Source organism: Rattus rattus, chromosome 7, assembly GCF_011064425.1.
Source record: "Rattus rattus isolate New Zealand chromosome 7, Rrattus_CSIRO_v1, whole genome shotgun sequence".
NCBI lineage: Eukaryota > Metazoa > Chordata > Mammalia > Rodentia > Muridae > Rattus > Rattus rattus.
In genome coordinates this window covers 11,618,060-11,636,027 of record NC_046160.1, presented here as the reverse complement: position 1 = coordinate 11,636,027, position 17,968 = coordinate 11,618,060, and the positions used below count along the sequence as shown (strand labels likewise).

Genomic DNA, 17,968 nt, shown 5'->3' with positions numbered 1-17,968 from the left:
AGGAAAGCCTTGACCATGTTAATTTTAAAGCAAACAGAGAGGGCGAGGGTGAGGCCTTCGGGGAGCTAATACTCACTCTGTGAGCAGGATTATTTCCAGAACCACCAAGCCGCTCTAACTCTAGGAGAGGAGCGGGTGCTCAGAAATGAGTCTCTGAATGGAGGTCATTGGGATAAATCCCAGGCTGAAAAAGCCAACACTGTGTGGAGGGCAAACACTTGTCCTGTAAGCACACTTGTTCTCCAGGTCTGGGATGCTGGAAAGCGATTGGCTACTTGCTCTCAGAGTCAAATGAAGTATGCACCTATCCAGGGACGCAGTATTGTTGCTATGGAAAAACCTCCACTCTGAGCCCCCTGCCTCCAGGATATCTGGGCAAACGTTTGCAAGCAGAGTCTGTTGTCTGGGGAGTCATCCAGAGGGGAAAGGCTCCCTGACCTGCCTTTTGCTTTTGGACATCAGCTTTAGCAGGGGTTCCTACCTTCTGCTTTCTGCAAAGACCTGTATCTTCCCCTCTGCTCTGGGACCCTTCTATAAGTGGTTCTATAGTTTGGTCTAGCAATTGTTTCAAGGGATGGATTTTGGCTAGCAGTCTACTGCAAGGACTGGGGTGAGGGGAGAGATGAGGGGAAGCACAGCCAAGACCCGGGATTTCACATGCTAGAGGTGGCGACGGCAAAGGCAGAATGTAGCTACTGGTGCACTCCAGCACGCATTCAGTAATGTGTCCTAAAATAACGTATTCTAAATCCTCAGTGGTCTATCGTCCCGCCGAATCAAAGGGAAATGGGTCATTTGATCCATTGAGAAGCTGTTGAACATGAGCAAAAGCAAAGCAGAGTGAAAAGGAGACTGATTTTTAACTGTAAAAGTGGTAAGGGGTTTTCTAAAGGGATTGACAAGTTATAAAGGGTTCTGGTTAGGGTCATAGAACTAGTCATCTCAAGGAAACATATAGCTAGTCAAGGCAGGGCTAGTGGAGTCCATTTACCTTGTGTTCAAACCAATTACAACTTGGTTCTCAAAACTTTCTGATATTTGGACCAATGCTCGTGTCCCTGGTAGTTCAGGTAGATTTTATTTGGGTCTTTGCCCAAATCTCTGGCTTACGCTGAATAATAATGCCTTTCCCCCAAAGCAGTATTGCTATTTAGATGTTTATTTGAAATGCAAAGCTATGTGTGGGAGGCTATTTATTGTGGCTCTCCTTTCTGTGACTTACAAGAGCTAAGCTGGTTTGAGTGGTACTCAGGGTCACATAGGTAGAAAGCATACAGCAGTTAGGAGGAAATGGGGTGCCCTGTCATTGTTCAGGGAAGCATCTCATGGGCTCGGTGAGAAATAGATGGACGTGGCAGGAAATGAAGATGAATCATCCTATGAGCAAAAAGGGGCACTGCCCCCTAAATCCTTCATACTTTCTGGCCAGCATCAAACGCAAAGGTTGGTGCACTAGGGTCCTCTAACTGCTCTCTGACATTTGGCTTCTCTTCATTTAAGAAAGAGAAAGTAGTATACAGGCACAGAGCATTTGATTGGCCAGAATTCAATGATATTCTTTTCATTGTAAAAAAAAAAATTCAGCCTTAATAAAAATCTTACAAGAAAGCTAAAATGTGGATATTTCATCTTAACAGGTTTCGCATCAACATAAAGAAATTCAAGGCACTTTTTTTTTCTACCTTTTACTCCAAAGCATGGGTTTATCCCTCATGCAGTCACCAAGAAATGCTCCTACACCTTCATTTACTTATGCTTCAGGTCTGTCCATGGAGTAGTATACCAATGGGCAGCTGGGGTTTAGTAAATATCACTCAGTTCCTTAATATGTAGTATGTGTCAAACACGAACATTTTCATATGGCTTAGCTATCGTTTTAAGTCATCTCTACACACAAATACTCCGTCTAGAGGCTTCCAGAGCTGGGATACGGCTCGGCTCTCTTTGGATTGCCCTCATACTGTCTATCACAATGTACGGGATGCCAAGAAATTACTCAATAAGGAGCTTTTATGAGATCCTCCAAGCTACAGTTAGCAATATTTTTCATTTGCTTATTTTTTTTTAAATAAAAGGGCCATCTGTTAAACACGTCATTGTCCCCTTAACATATGTCAGCACAGACATAGTCCTCCTCTTCCCCAGCTATCTCCCAGGAACTTCTGGTACAGGTGGGAAAGGAATGAAAAAAAAAAAAAAAAAAAACCAGAAACAAAAAACAAAAAACCCTAGCATTAGTGTGGAGTGACTGAAGGAGCAGAGTGGGAAGACTGTCCTCTGCTTACGGGAGACAGGGAAAGCTTCAGGACAGAGAATGGATTTGAAACAGTCTTTTAAGCATGTAGAAAGCTGGCTAGGTCAGTGTGACAGTAAAAATGGCCTGAGGTGTAGGGAGAGTGGCCACAGTCCAGGCATGGGCACAGAAAGGTCATTGGATGAGTATTATGTATATCTAAGAGACAGTTACTGTTATGTGTACTAGAGGTGACTAATAGATAGTGTGGCTGATCTACAGCAATACTGACACACTAGCCGTTACAATGTAGAGTTCTGATGGTGGTGAAGAAGAGTTGAGTCTCTTCATTTTTTCCTTAGTGTTCTCAGGTGTGTCTTTTATTAAGCAGGGACATGGTTTAACAGTATTTAATAGTAATAAATTACTATATTTGTTTCTTTTTTACATTCAACAATGGATCAAAACCAGATTCTTTATTGTAGCCAATGTCACTTTATTTCCTTAAGTGTGGACAACACAGTGAATTTTTGGTTCTATTTCTTAGGGCAAAACAATTCTCTCTGGGCAACTCTGGGTCTCTCTCTCTTTACATACATGCGTACACTTGTAAAGTTTACCGATTTAATTGTGACATTGACTATAGAATATATAATGTCACAGTCTTGACCAACCAAAATAACTTAGAGATCCTGTGCATTAACAGCAACGGTGGCTACAAGTCAGTATGGAGAGGACACAGAGAAGTCCTGGGATAAGAGAAGTCCTGGGATCCAATCACCAGAGTGGGGTCTTTGTAGAGTTTTCAGACTTTCTAATGCTGTGACCCTTTAATAGAGTTCATCATGTTGTGGCGACCCCCAATCATACAATTATTTCATTGATACTCTGTAACTGTAATTTTGCTACCATTATGAACTCTTAATGGATATGTGATATGTGATATGTGACCGCCTATTCCCACAGGGGTCATGCCTCACATGTTGAGGACCACCACTTTATAGTGATTGATTTTTATAAAACATTAATAAAGTAATTAGCTTTAGGCGTCTGAGTCCTGGAAACATGTATTATGTAAAGGTGCTTCTAATACTTCCTAGTTCAAGCTGGATCTTGAATCACTATCAGGGTGATGAAGGGTGACAGTGGAAAATTCTGTACAGAGGACAGTGTCACCCACATGGCTAATTCAATACTGGGATCTGTACTCATGTGGCTGATGACAGGTTTTTTTTGTTTTTGTTTTTGTTTTTTTAATTCCAATAAGCAACATAAGACTTAGAAAATGTGGGAAAGGCACTGGTAGGAAAACCTTAGGCTAATTTTGACCCTTTGTAAGTAACTATAGAGACAAGCCTGAAAACAAAGGTCATGTGATGGTAGGTCAGTTCTAGCTGGCCTCTCTGACTAGAACCCAGGAAGACTGATATTTTTAGTCTCTTGAATATTCTGAGAAAAATCTGTAGTTGGAGTAAGAACTGTGATTATGGGGTGGAGATCTGGTTTGTGAGGTTGGTCCAGGACCCATAGGGCCAGGAGATGTGTATCTACCATCAAGATCATTATGGGCACACTAAAGAGGAAGTCCCCTGTGTTCAGCTATAGACTCCATACTAGGAGCTGATCTGGAAGCTGCAAACCCTCACACTTTTGAACATTGATGGCACCCCAGCTCTCAGAGGAGCCACTTAATTAATCAGAAATATTTTAGAAGGCCCAGGCACTAGCATCTGTGACTCTAAGATCTGAAGACCCAAAGTATACCTGAGAACTGTGATTTTTTTTTTTCAAGGGCCACAGAGAAACGAGTACCTGAAATGCTGATTACGGTAGAGGGAATCGGATGATCTCTAGCATGGACCTTCCTGAAGACAGGTTGGCCTAGCAAAAGGACAGGCAGACAATCAGCAGGATTCATTATCAGTGCCGCTTGAGATTAGTAAGGTAAAAAGAACACCCAGACGCACACACTGCAAGCCATGTCAGTTAGTGTGGGTGGCTGTAGGTCACCCTCTGTAGGGCACGAGGAGGGGTTCTGATGGCCTACCCACTGTGGGGGCAAATGTTCCTTAAGCCAAACCAAACAGCACTTGATTAAGTTTGATGGACGTGATAATGAGCCCCTTCCCTTGTGGTGAGAGGCAGAATCAGTCCCGCGGTGATTGACACGGGTGAGCTGGTTCCTTCAATTACTGACTGCAGAGGCATCATAAAACAACGGGAAGCACTTGGGGTAATGACACGTGTTCTAATTTTTGAAGTCTTTCAGTGGCATCCATACAGCCCCCCGAGTAGCCTATCCTTTTTGTTTCCTTCCCTACATATAAAATGCAGGTTTCTTTGAAGGTCGAGGAGTATATAACCACCGGGAAGGTGCTCACTGCATTCACTGCCAGACTGCAGAGTGTCATTCACACATCCATGGAATGTAAGGGCATGTCATTGTCACTCAAGCGTTTCCATCAACCAGACCAGTGCATTTCACTGAACTCCTCATTCCATTGGTTGCCAGGCCAACCAGCTGTTTTTGTTTGTTTGTTTGTTTTTTTTCCTATAAATATCTACTGAGATAAAAATTGAAAATTGTTAGATTTTGGACTCAGGGCCAATGTTTTCCATTTAATGAAGGCAAGAAATTTTACCTCTTGGAGATGCAATTTTTTTTGGTTGTAAAACAAAGCAAACTTCAGTGGAAGGGCTCTGTTCCTTTAACCCACATAGTGGAGTGAAGGGAGTGCTTTCCAGTGTTAGGCTTATCAGGTTTTGGCCCCTCTAAATAAACATGCACATGTATATTACTGGACCACAAAAATGAATTGCAAGTGACATTAAAGAAGTATATTGAACACCGTGTAATTTAAGGGAAAACTATAGCTGTACGGCTTAGAAGTTTCAGGGGAATCAAATATTTAAGGGAATAAAATAAACCTCTCCAGATTAAGCCAGGATATAGAATTTTATATGAAAATAGCTCTTTCTAGGAAATCTAACTTTCCCTTACGTTTTCTTTGACTAAAATTCGTGATGGTATCTTTTTATAAGACATAGTTGCACTTTAGATCGGAAGAGGTCTAACGTATAATGTAAAGGTGAAGGGAGAAAGGAGATGGCTTGTACTGTTGGACCAGCCGAATAACGGGGCTAGTGTTAGGGTAACCAGCCAAGGGCCTTTAACTCAGAGTCAGAAAGGTGGCTGCCCAAGTCTTAGATGGGTAGATTAATCTTCTTGAGCCATTTTTCCTTGCCTGAAGGGGTGGACAATAAAGTCCATAAGCATTGTGATAAAATAATGTTCATTGTAAATGCTAACAAGTCAAAAGGTTATCATAGATCAGAAGGCCAAAGAAGAATGAGACCATAGAGTTGAATATGGGCCTTTCAGTGAGGGCTAGGGCAACGCTGAAGACTTGCAAACCTCCAAAGCACGTCCAGTCCTTAATGTCTACCACTAATGAGAGCTCTAAAATATTGGCGTGAGGTGACAGACCAAGTGGACTTTTGAGTTTTCATATAAGCTGATTCCAAATTCCACACCTACACTCATCTGTGCAAGTCCATGTAAAAGCTTCAGGCCAGTCCAGAGGGCTAAATTGATTCTCTTCTTCTTCCCTGCACCTCAAAGCCCTGACTTCAAAGCCTCAGTATGACTTCAAAGACAAATCTTTAGGCTTTATCGCTCCTTTTCACTGTGCAGACCTAAGTGTTAGAAGTTTCTTAGAGGCATCATAGCAACTGAGCCCTGGGATTTCTGGTTTGACTGGGGAGAAGGAAGTTAGTATCCAGAAAGTAACAATTAGGCCAATATAGAAATTGCTAGTAAGTTCTGGAGTAGTCTCTCACTCTAACTGCATTGATTTCTATATTGGAAGATGTCAGCACTAGAGAGACTTCTATATTTGCTTAAAGTTGCAGCCACAGGGAGGAACCAGTGAACTCCTCATACGGTGGAAGCTTTCTGAGAAAGTGGTTGTGTCATGTTGGATGCAGGATATGGCCAAGGCAGGAAATACTGATATGAGGTATATGGAAGAAAGCTGTTAAAAATAAAAATAAGCACTCTATTAACTGAGATAGGAAAAGGGAAGATGGTTCAAATGACAGAGAAGGAAAGTCCAAGTAATGGAGTCCTCGTTCATGTAATGCAAGATAGCCAAAGACATATAAGCACTCTAAATAAGGTACTCTAGACTGGAAGTGTGTAGTTAAAGTCTCATTAGGCTGCATAGCATGTGAAGAATAGCTGTACAGTATGCTCTTTTGAGAGGCTACTGTTGGCTTTAGAAAGAGAAGCCACAAAACCGTGAGGGTTGGAATGCCAACCTCTACCATCTCCAACTCACTCAAGAGGAGCTCATGACCCTCCTGACAGATTCAGAGTCTTTCCAAGATGACATCAGTGACTTCACATGTTGCAATGGCAAAGAGTGACTTCACATGTTGCAATGGCAAAGAGTGACTTCACATGTTGCAATGGCAAAGTTTATATATAAACTTTAATATATAATATATATTAAATTATATTATGTATATATAAATCTATCTATCTATCTATCATCTATCTATCTATCTATCTATCTATCTATCTATCTATCTATCTATCTACCTATCCTGTACTTAGATGCATGTACAAGTTCCAAGTTTTTTTCTGACTTGGGAAAGGCTTGGATGATTCAGATTCAGGGAATCCTGTAAGAAGTCTACTGTGTTTAACACTTTATTTTTTCTAATTTCTGTGTCTCTGAGAATCTACAAGTCATGCTGTCCCTCACTGCTGTGACTAGGGATGAGTGTGGTGTAGCCATCCACACAGAACTGCCATTGCACCGTTCCATACTGGGAAGGACTACTTCGGTATTCATTGCGCATGAGTTCATTCAGTGGCTGACAGCTACCCAATGCTTACTACGGTTTTCATTACTAGAAACTATGGCAACATTCCCTTCTAAATATTTTGCCATCTCTCTGCTTTAAAATTTTTGATATTTGTATGATATACTGGAATTTATTTTTTTTGTATTTGCCTAACATATTGAAGATCTCATCTAGGAAGTGGTTCACTAGAGACATTTTCAACCTGTAGCTGCAGACACATTAGAGTCATTGCTGGATATTCATTTTCCTCTCTAAGGCAGCAGAAATGATTCTGAAAAGGTTGAGAAGATATGCCAGGTCAGAAGATGGTGCATTTAGGAATGAAATAAAGGTTTCGAGCTTTCTCACTGGGATCTTGAATGTTTCTGCAAGACATTGTAATGAACTTCAAGTAGCAGAAATAGTTTTTGATTCCATGTTATTAGTACTAAAATAATAAAGTGTTCCAAGAGGGGCTCGAATCACTGTCGTGAGAGGAAGGGAAATGACTGCTCTGTCCTCTTCTAAATGTGGTATTATGATCTCAGTGATGCTAGGTCGTGAAGTTTGTGTGGTTGTTACAGCCTCTGTCATAGGCTAGCAATCTTGTATACCATTTGCCAGAGCACACTGCATATTCTCAGTGCTATATGGTTACCTGAAGATTAGCCCTGTGAGTTTTGTTATGTATAGGTACAACACACACAGGCTGTTGTTAATTTGTAAAAAGGTTAATGTGCAAAATCAACAAGAACATAGTATGGGCCACAGTTAAATATTAATTCAGGTTGTGTTTGGTTTTGGGTTTGGGTTATTTGGGCCAAAACTGGATTTTTTTAAAAAAGTTATCTTACCATACATCATTTTTCCTTCATTAAAAACAAATAAAGCAAGAAGAGATTTTTTTAAAAAAATATGTAATATATTGATGGTGACAGTAACAGCATAATTTATATTACTAAAAAAAATCTTACCTGTTAATGTGAAGCCACCTGAGAAAAGAAAAAAAAGAGAGAGAAATGTCAAAATTTAATTTACATTACAGTTAACAAATATTAGAGACATGAGACACTTGACAACACACCTGAAAATTTGCCAAATTTTAATGAAGAAGATCATGCAAAGGGCCAGTCATAACTGAATACATTCTTTTAAGACTATGCAGTTTAGTGCACAATCAGCTCTTGTAGATATCCCCTCCCCCAAATTACTGATCCTTTATAGTTTATATACACTAAATTAAAAATGGGCTATCAGTGGTCTGGCCTCAACTAAAACGAGGGCAATAGCCTTAAATGAAAATCTGGCCAATCCAGAGTTAGAGTTAGAAACCCAGAGAGACAGCATCATCTGATAGAAATGGGAAATAGCCTAGAACAAAATGAAAAGGAGATGTAGGGGATGGAATGCTTACCAAGCTCATTTAACAACAGGGCTGTGAAGGAAACAGACAGAGACAAACACAGAATAAGAAACCAGATGAATAATGAGAGAGGAATACTAGCAGAAAGAAATCCAGGCAGTTCTGACTAGGGTGCAGAAAACCATTGCGTATAAAAAAAATGGTGCATCTCAAGGAAGGTGCTCTTGGGAACATTTCCAAATAAATGACCTCAACAGGAATGTTTGTGTCTGAATAAAAAAAAATCACCTTGTAGTCATCCCATAAGATATTTCTCCCACAGTTGTTGACATATAGCACATACAAAGTATACTGGGGATGTTGGAGGTGCAAATCTTTAACTCAGTTTGGGAGTGGGCTTCTTCAATTAACATTGCCTGAGAGCTAATGAGTCAAGTGTTTGGAGGTGTTTCCTGACCAAAGACTTCAGCTACCTTCCATGAAAATAAGTAAATGCCCTAGACTGCCCTTCTAGAAGGACGTTTTTGACCCGGGTAGAGCTCATTCTGCATTGGAAGATACTTTGACACCTCCAAAATTGCTTATGCTTTTTAAATTCTCTAATCCTAAGAGTCCCTAATTTGACACGTATTTGCGTGCCTCCATGCATTAATATGTTACCTGGAATGCTTCTGGTGGATACATAACTCCACAGAATTGGACAGGTTTGGAATATGGGCCAATCTGTAATGTAGCTTGTTAGAGTATATTCCTTCAATACAATTGGGACCGTAGCACTTTATTTTAATAAAAGTTAACCTGGCTAAGCGGAGTCAAATGAAAGCCCTCTTGGTTTGTCTGCAGGAGTATTCTAATCACTTGTTCTCAGCCCAGTTTCACCTGGAGTGGTAGCGCTGTCAGAGGGAACCTAGGAAAACAAGTCAGTATTTTATTTATAGTGATAAGAATTTATTTGGCTGGTACAAGACAGGAGAGTGTTGCCAAGGAACTATAATTTGCTTGCACATGAGGGCATAGTTTAGCAAAATGACAATCGAAAGAGCTGTCTCCAAGACAGTCCTTGAGATAAAAGGATGGCTCTTTGGAGGACCACATTCAGAGCCAGGTGCTTCTTCCTGGATGCTAATGAAGCATCTTTTGATCCCATCTTTGTAAGACATATTTTCTGAAGTGTCCTTTCTTTCTGTTTACTGACGATGGGACTTCTTAAATGAGCTGCATCAAAATGAGTCCCACGTGCCCCTTTCTCCATCACTCCTGGTGCCATTTTATACTTAAGTTAGAGACATTAGAAAAACCATTTTCCCCCCCAGAGGTCAGTGAGTTTTCAGAATGTGAGGTTGTGTTTCCTTAAATGTTGAGTCTACGTAGGAATTGGTCATATATTGTATTTCTTGGACTACATGTTAAAAACTTAAATAAAATCCTCATCCTTCCTTATGAAATAGAACATATTTTAAAATAGGGAAGAGGAGAGAAGGTAATTGGCTTCTCTTTGCAAATATTTTCAAAAATTGTGAGAATGAACCAAACGTAATTATGAAATTCTCAAAGAATTCTCAAGTGCTTAAAGTAACTTGGTTATAAAGATATCACTGATCATTTTTTCCTGTTACTATTTGTATTAAAATTGTATTAATTCTGTAAGTTATTTCAAGATTTTTGGTGCACAGGCAAGATTAGTGTAAGTCGGGGTTAAATATTTGCAAGGGCCACATCCTAGAGCTACATAAAACAAAGCCCATACATATGACTGCGGTTTCATATATATGGCACCTTATTTGTTAGAGGCTTTTTAACTTTTTTTTTTTTAATGAGATAGGGTCTTGTATGCTTAGGTTGCCCTTGAGCGTTCAGTCTTTCTGCTTTGACCTTTCAGGTGCTTGAACCACAAGTGGATGTCATCCCGTCTAGTTTTATGGCTTTTCCTAAATGACCCATTCGATGACATGGAAAACATATCAAACTGAGTCATTAGCTTATTGGCAGTGTGACTGACTCCTAGTGCTCCTTGCTCTTAGAAATTGCTTTTTGAAAAAGCTATGGCCAGAAAGATTGGCACATGCCTCTCAGTACTTTGGAGGCAGAGGCAGGAAGATTGGGAGTTCTAGATCTCCCTCATCTACATAGCGAGTTGGAAGCCAGGCTCAGCTACAAGAGACCCTGTCTCAAAAGCAAAGAGCAAAGCAAAGCGAAACAAAATCTACCCCAAACCAGATTCTCCATGGTCTCCTGCTTACCGAGTTCTCTGTAACTTTTTGTATACTGCCATTAGATCCCTGTGCTCAGGGACTACCTTGAACTTGTAGGTCGTTTTTCTTTTTCTTCTCCTTCCATTGACAAGACAGGTTTTACCACTAGGCATTTTAAGGCTAAGGAAGTCTTCATAGCCACACCTGTGAGTGGGTCTGAAGTATTGAAAATCAGACACATCCTCCTAGCTAATTCTAGCTAGTCCTTTCCAAATGACAGAAACATTTGTTAATATTTAGTAAATCTGGTTGCAAGCAAGGTTAGTCAGCCCTTCCTAAGGAAAGTGGACATTGCTTGGTGTACTCATTAGGGAAGGGAACTGACCCCACTAAGCTTCAAAGGTAATGGAGTTTAGTGTTCAGAGGCCAGGGAAGAGGAGAGAGTTAAGTGTGAGAGTAGGGAGACACGGAGAGGGAGAAGAGTACAATTTCTCGCTGGTTTGTCTTGGTATACTCTCACACCTTTCATTCCTCTTCTTATCCATTTTGGTTCCTCAAGCACAAGGGAGAAACTGCACTCTTTCTCATATTCCTCACGGTCAAATATTCTAATGGTAATGATCTTCCTGTGGGGACACAAGACAGAGGCAAAACAAATGGTTGGAGTCACACGGTCATGCTCTAGATGTCCACCAAGCTGGATGTTATTGTGATGTTACGGAGGGAAACTGGCAGCACATGACCTTCCAGGCCTATGTAAAAGGGCATCTTAGGTACTCTCCATTGGTCCCCATTGAGTTCTCTGTGTCCGTGGACCCCTTTCACAATCCTTCTGCTTCTCCCCCAAGTACAAAAGCTGGTTTAGAATTTGGACATCGCACAGTTCCAGCGCCCGTCTTTTCGGCTATGGAAGCTTGAACGATTGTGCCCCGAATGAACCTGCAGAACCTCATGGGACGCAGGGGCCATAACCGGTTGACGTAGCTGCAGTTTTGGCCCACCGCTGCCAAGGAAAGAGCTATGCCCTGTTACATAGTGGAGGCATGTGTGCGTTTCAAGTCATGTTCTGAAGACGCAGGCATCAAGGGAGGCACAGGCCAGCGGAAGCTGTCGGGCTCAGCCCTAGAGCAGCTTCCCCACCTTTCTTCTCACTCATCTCCACCAGACGGGGTTCTCCAATCTCAATGAAGAAGGTCTTGTTTTTCTCATACTCCTCGTCATCGATTACCTTGACTGATATTGTTTTGCTGAAACAGAGAAGAATAGAAATTGACGAACAGGGGAAGAGGCAAGCAAGCAAAGGGATGTAGGCAAGAAGAAGCAAGGTTAGAAAGGTCACTGAAAACAGAGTTCCTTGCCCAGGGTCTCAGAATTCATCTGGACAAAGTACAGTTCTCAATGTTAATAAGCTTGTTATCATCGCGAGGAAAAAAAAGCAGAAAAACAGAATAATGAGAAAAGAAAAAAAATGCTTATTAAAGTATTTAACTCTTAGCTGAATCCTGGAAGCCATCGCTTTAGAGTAAATAATAAAATACAGTAGGGCCAATGAGATGTGTCAGTGGGTAAAGGCACTGAACACCCAGACCAATGACCTGAGCTCCAACCGTGGAGACAGCTGGTAGAAGGAGAGAACTGACTTCAGCAAGCTGTCCTCTGACCTTCGCCCAGACGCCACGGCAGGCACACCTCTTCTGTCATACATGTGTAACACACATGCACACACACACAGGCACACACACACCACATTCACACATCAATACAAGAAATAAAAACAATGAAATATTGAGAGAGATGTTATCCTAAGTATGGGGTAATTTTCCCCTTCTCTGTATTTTACTTTATTTCCAAGAATAATATTTAAATTTTTGTCGGGGTTGGGGATTTAGCTCAGTGGTAGAGCGCTTGCCTAGGAAGTGCAAGGCCCTGGGTTCGGTCCCCAGCTCCGAAAAAAAGAACCAAAAAAAAAAAATTTTTTTTTGTTGAGTTTACTATATAATTACACCATTACAAGATTACCCTCTCCCCTCTCCTTTCTCTAAACTCTCCCATACATCTCTTATGGCTTCATTTTCAAATTCATAGCCTCTTTTTTTCATTAATTGATTAATTGCTATATGTGTGTGAAGACATATATATATATATATATCTTGCCCAGATGAATTTCAACTCTCATTAGCTATGTATGGCATTTAAACTATTTTCCAACTTCATAAATGCATTGAGATGTTTCACAGAGAATTCTTCCTGCCCGCCAGCCCTCAGTAGCGTTTGCACCAATGTCCTATGGCTGCGAATGATTGATGGGCAGACAAGACAAATGCAAATAATATGCAAATCCAAACTCCAGTCATGATACCAGGCATAACTCTTGATGGATCTGAAAATAGATCATTCTAATATTACCTTGTAACTAATAAAGCTTTAGTGTGTTGTATATTGTAACTTATATAGAGATCCCTAAATACTGATTTAACAAGACTTTTAAAAATACCATCAACCAAGGTAATAGCTGACTAAAAATTTTTAAAGCAATAAGTTTTCATAGACAGAAAGATTTTATTTGGTGACACGGAGATTTTTATTTAAATTAATTCTTTAATTAAAATTTAATTTGATACTCAGATAAATAAAAAATAAATCTAAAAAAATTAAAAACAACAAAATTTAATTTAATTTTTGGTGTCTTTTAGAACACCATAAACTGGCCTATAACCTTGCCTTTTAGTTCATTGATCAAATCTCCTGTTTCACCTAAACAGAGGCTATATAATGACCTTTTTCATTTTATCTTACCGTGAAGGAAGATCGGAGAAATTCTACAAATTTCCCAGGCTCTATTTTCAAATGTTTATTTTACCACTTCCTGTCTAGGCTTAGCACCATAGACGTGAGATCAAATGATTGGCTTTGGAACCTCTCATTGCCCTTATTTTCCTCAGCTAAAAACGTGCGTGGCATCCACAGTGTCTCCCTCCAGAGAAGCTAGGGCTCACAAGAGTGCATTTTCTTTGTGTCTTAAAGACTCTTAGTACATAGGTGAACAGTGAGACGTGACTAATATAACAATCGTTTCTCTCAGTGCAGAAATTTGTAAAACTATCAAGAGTATGATACACCCAACTACATGTACAAGTGGCTGCTGCCTAATTGTTAGACGAAGCTTCTGAATTTTATCAATTCTCTCTCTCTCTCTCTCTCTCTCTGTGTGTGTGTGTGTGTATGAGAGAGAGAGAGAGAGAGAGAGAGAGAGAGAGAGAGAGAGAGAGAGAGATTGATTCCTAAAAATAAGATGATTTGGCTAACCTGTTAATTTGCATCTGAAAATCCAAAATACTCCAGGAAGCCCAAGAGGCCATGGCTATTCCTGGTTGTCAACTTGACTACATCTGGAATAAATGGTGGGCACTCCTGTGACCCAATGCTTTGAGGATATCTGTTCTACTTGAAAAGTAGAAAGCAGCTGCTATTTTACATTACATCAAATTTACCATTGAAATCTCACCAAAGGTCTCGTTTTTTTGTTCTTAACAAAATTCATGTTCCTTAGGTATTAATTTCTACTTTATATTCCTGCGCTCTTAAACTGTGGTTGCAAAGTTGTGCTAAAAAAAAAAAAAGTGATGCCAAGTCAGGTTGCAGTGGTCTTCCTTTTCATCCTATAACAAACATATGTAATATTCTCAGCCCACAGTTATTTGGACTATAGAAGTAAAGAAAGCCCAGTACATATGGTTGGAGTAGCCTTTCAAGTGAGTCAGTGTATAGGAAAATTACTGATTTTATGGCCAAGGGACAATATCCCAACTTACTCAGTAACCAAAAATCACCTGCCGACATATTTTTTCCTATCACTGTCCAATGTCATTGTTGTCCTTCTTGTACTGTGCGCTAGTTAGTCTTAACTGTCAACTTGACACAACCTAGAACCACATGGGAAGACAGTGGCAGTTGGCAGAATCACCCACAGCAGGTTGGACTGGACATATCTGTGGCAAATTGTCTTGATTGTTAATAAGGGTGGAAAAAACCTATCTTCAATGTGGATGGTACCGTGCCATGGGCTGGGTACTGAATTATGCAACAGAAGTGAAAGCTAGCTTAAAGCTGGGAAGGAGGTAGTGTGGGTGCATGCCTTTCTCTCTGTTCTGGGCTGTAGGTGTGACTGGATTAGCTGCTTAGCTTCCTGCTTGGATTTTTCTGCAATAGTGGGGTAAAGCTTGGAATTCTAAGGCAAAACAAACCCTTCCTTCCTTATGTTACTGTTAGCCAAGGTACTCTATCACAGCAACAGAAATGAATCTAGAACCCATTATAATAACTTCATTTTCTGTACCCCACGAAAACAGTTACAGTATCCCATAAAGCTTATTTATAGTTGAGAGGTACTTGACACTTATTATTGGAGCATCAATATTTGCCATCAATATCAAGATGTGGTCTTTGGAAATATTTCACCACTTGGTAATTGTGATATTGGAAAAAAGAAAGATGACGAAGAAGAAATACATCCATAAATGACTTTATAATAAAGACACACCTATAATAACATTTGCATAACAGCATATCATTTTAAAATCATTAGAAACGGAATCAATAATGCCCTTGGCACGAGAAGCCATTTAAATTGTATATCGATTTAGCTTCTCTAGTACAGTAAAACTATTAATAGGAAATGCAGTTATTAAAGGCCATTTCAGTCAATCTAAAGTCGCAGGATGAAGTCAGCCCTGAGTTAATTCTCTAAATCAAGACGGACAAAGTCAGAAGCCATTGTTTGCTCGCCTGTTACTTCAGAAACAGAAAGGTGGTAGTGTAATTTTCAAAGGGAAAAACCATGAGAAACCTGCAATTCAATGGTCTTTTCTCACCTTTGAAGCCCAACCCTTGAAGACAAGCTGTCAATTTATGCGCCTGAGATTATGTTACTCAAGATGGGCATGGTTTGGTGACAACTGCACCTGGCCTGTCTGGATAAGCACTGGAAGCAAGCTTTTGCTTCCCAGGATTCAGAAGTAGAAATGGAGTCTCAAGGATGCAGAAGTTGTGAAGTCTCTTAATCCACCCCTTTGCCATACCAAAGCCTCATCATAGGCGCTGTGCCTCACCTCATGAGATCACAGATGCATCCTGGTCTGTCTGTTTTGTTTACCGATAGGAGGCAGTCAGGTATGTTTATTGTTTTCAATTGATAGCTTGAGAAAATCAAGCCTGAAAGAGTTGGATAAACATAGCCCTTTAATTAAGTACAACTTGCACATTGCACCGATGAGGAACTAATAGAAAAACAAATAAATGTCTTGCTGTTTTCAACAACCGTGATTATGATAAAGACGGGGAGGAGAACTCACTCGATCTTTTCCATTGCGAGCTACCAACATTTCATTTCCTAGAATTTAGTAAGACAGTTTGAAAATCTTATGATAACAATAAAATATTTCTCAACAGGGCCAAAATGTTTATAGACGCTATTTTCATTTCTAGAGAATAAGTTAAGAAAGAAGAAGTTATTTAGTAGAAAAAGGGAGATCATTCCTTCTGATCTAGGAGGTGCCTTTCATGTGTTCACAGCAAGCCAATACCCATGTTCCCCTTTTCAGTCCCTCTCCTCTGAGGGCTCTCAAAGGACCCAGTGCCTTCAAACGGACTGCTGAGGAGTCTGGTGGCAAGTCACAGATGGAGGAAAGAAAGTCATGGCTTTATTAGTGGTGGCTGAGACAGAAAATCCCTTCAAAGGGTACTTGAGTCTTTGTTAAACCAGAGTGGTATACCTATCCTCTTTTTAAAAAGAGATTTACTTTGCTTTCCAAGGTCTGCACTTGGTGTTAGAAGAAGATGACAAGAACAAATGAGGGAGGGGGCAGCACCCCTTCCACAGACTTAGTTGCTTCCTTAGCTCTTTCTTTAAGATTTGCCCTGGTGTTAGGTATACACAGAGGCATAGACTGAAGCACATCTTATTTCTTAATCTAAAGATATTCCAATGTTGCTAGGAATAATTCTTACTACCCATAATTTAAAGAGGAAATGAGACTCGAAGAAGCTAGTGGCGTCCAGTTTTGCCTGTGTATTTCCTGAACTGGCTTCAACAACCGGCACCTTCCAATTATTTCACCCACAGTCAACCACCAGGTCCCATATTCAACGATTCAGTATATTTATAACCACAGTAAATGATTGAGGTCTTATTTTAGATTAATATGCAGATTTACTATTTCATCTTTCTATTCTTATGTGAATAATGATAGGAATTAGAATACAGGAAATGGTAGGGTCTCTGATGGCTGCCTTGCAAATATCTTCCAAGAGATAAAGTTTTAATTCGAATAATCACATAATACTATATAAATATAAAAACCAATAGGGCTTCACCAAAACTGTGGACTGAGTAGCCAAATGGTAGGCTCAGCCTCATAATGTACTACCTGATAGAATTAGACAATTTAGGGTCCACCCTGACCACTAAAATTAGATCTACATTTTGACATTTCCAGATGATTCGTATGCATGGTGAAGACGAAGAAGCCTTGATAAAAAGAAGACAACTGGACTCTTAAATTGGATTATAAACTAAGAAGTTGTTGAAAACTGACTTGTCACAAATCTTCCAGGATGTTAGAATCACCAAGGAATATCATGAACTGTCAATCTCTGTTTTACCTCCAGATTAGCTGGACAAACTCATCAGGTGTGCGGGCCCATTACAAACATGTGGCCCATACATATACAGCCACCAAACTAGATAAGATGGATGAAGCAAAGAAGGGCAGGCTGACAGGAACCGGATGTAGATCTCTCCTGAGAGACACAGCCAGAATACAGCAAATACAGAGGTGAATGCCAGCAGCAAACCACTGAACTGAGAACGGACCCTGTTGAAGGAATCAGAGAAAGGACTGAAGAGCTTGAAGGGGCTCGAGACCCCATATGAACAACAATGCCAACCAACCAGAGCTTCCAGGGACTAAGCCACTACCTAAAGACTATACATGGACTGACCCTGGGCTCCAACCTCATAGGTAGCAATGAATATCCTAGTAAGATCACCAGTGGAAGGGGAAGCCCTGGGTCCTGCTAAGACTGAACCCCCAGTGAACGTGATTGTTGGGGGAGGGGCGGCAATGGGGGAGGATGGGGAGGAACACTCATAAAAAGGGAGGGAGAGGAGTTGGGGGGATGTTGGCCTGGAAACCGGGAAAGGGACTAACACTCGAAATGTAAATAAGAAATACCCAAGTTAATAAAGATGGAGGAAAAAAAAAAAAACGTTTCAGACGATTCTAATATTTGACCAGGGCTGGTAACTAGCTAACTGTGTGACCTGGTGTC

The 17,968-nt window shown here is 40.4% G+C and overlaps 1 protein-coding gene across 11 annotated transcripts in view; it reads right to left on the bottom strand.

Annotated features, from left to right (window-relative positions):
- The window catches only part of Slc8a1 (solute carrier family 8 member A1), a 336,986-nt gene that overhangs the window by 44,486 nt on the left and 274,532 nt on the right, over positions 1-17,968 (bottom strand). For 3 of the 11 annotated variants that reach the window (XM_032908798.1, XM_032908797.1, XM_032908802.1), the window contains 4 exons: positions 11,780-11,886; positions 8,499-8,519; positions 8,059-8,076; positions 4,046-4,114 (listed from right to left, as the gene is read on the bottom strand). In XM_032908798.1, coding sequence (XP_032764689.1) covers positions 4,046-4,114; positions 8,059-8,076; positions 8,499-8,519; positions 11,780-11,886 — 215 coding nt within the window. Of the gene's footprint in view, positions 1-4,045; positions 4,115-8,058; positions 8,077-8,498; positions 8,520-11,161; positions 11,266-11,779; positions 11,887-17,968 lie in introns of all 11 variants that reach the window. The other 8 variants (XM_032908801.1, XM_032908805.1, XM_032908800.1 and 5 more) reach the window with 5 other exon arrangements.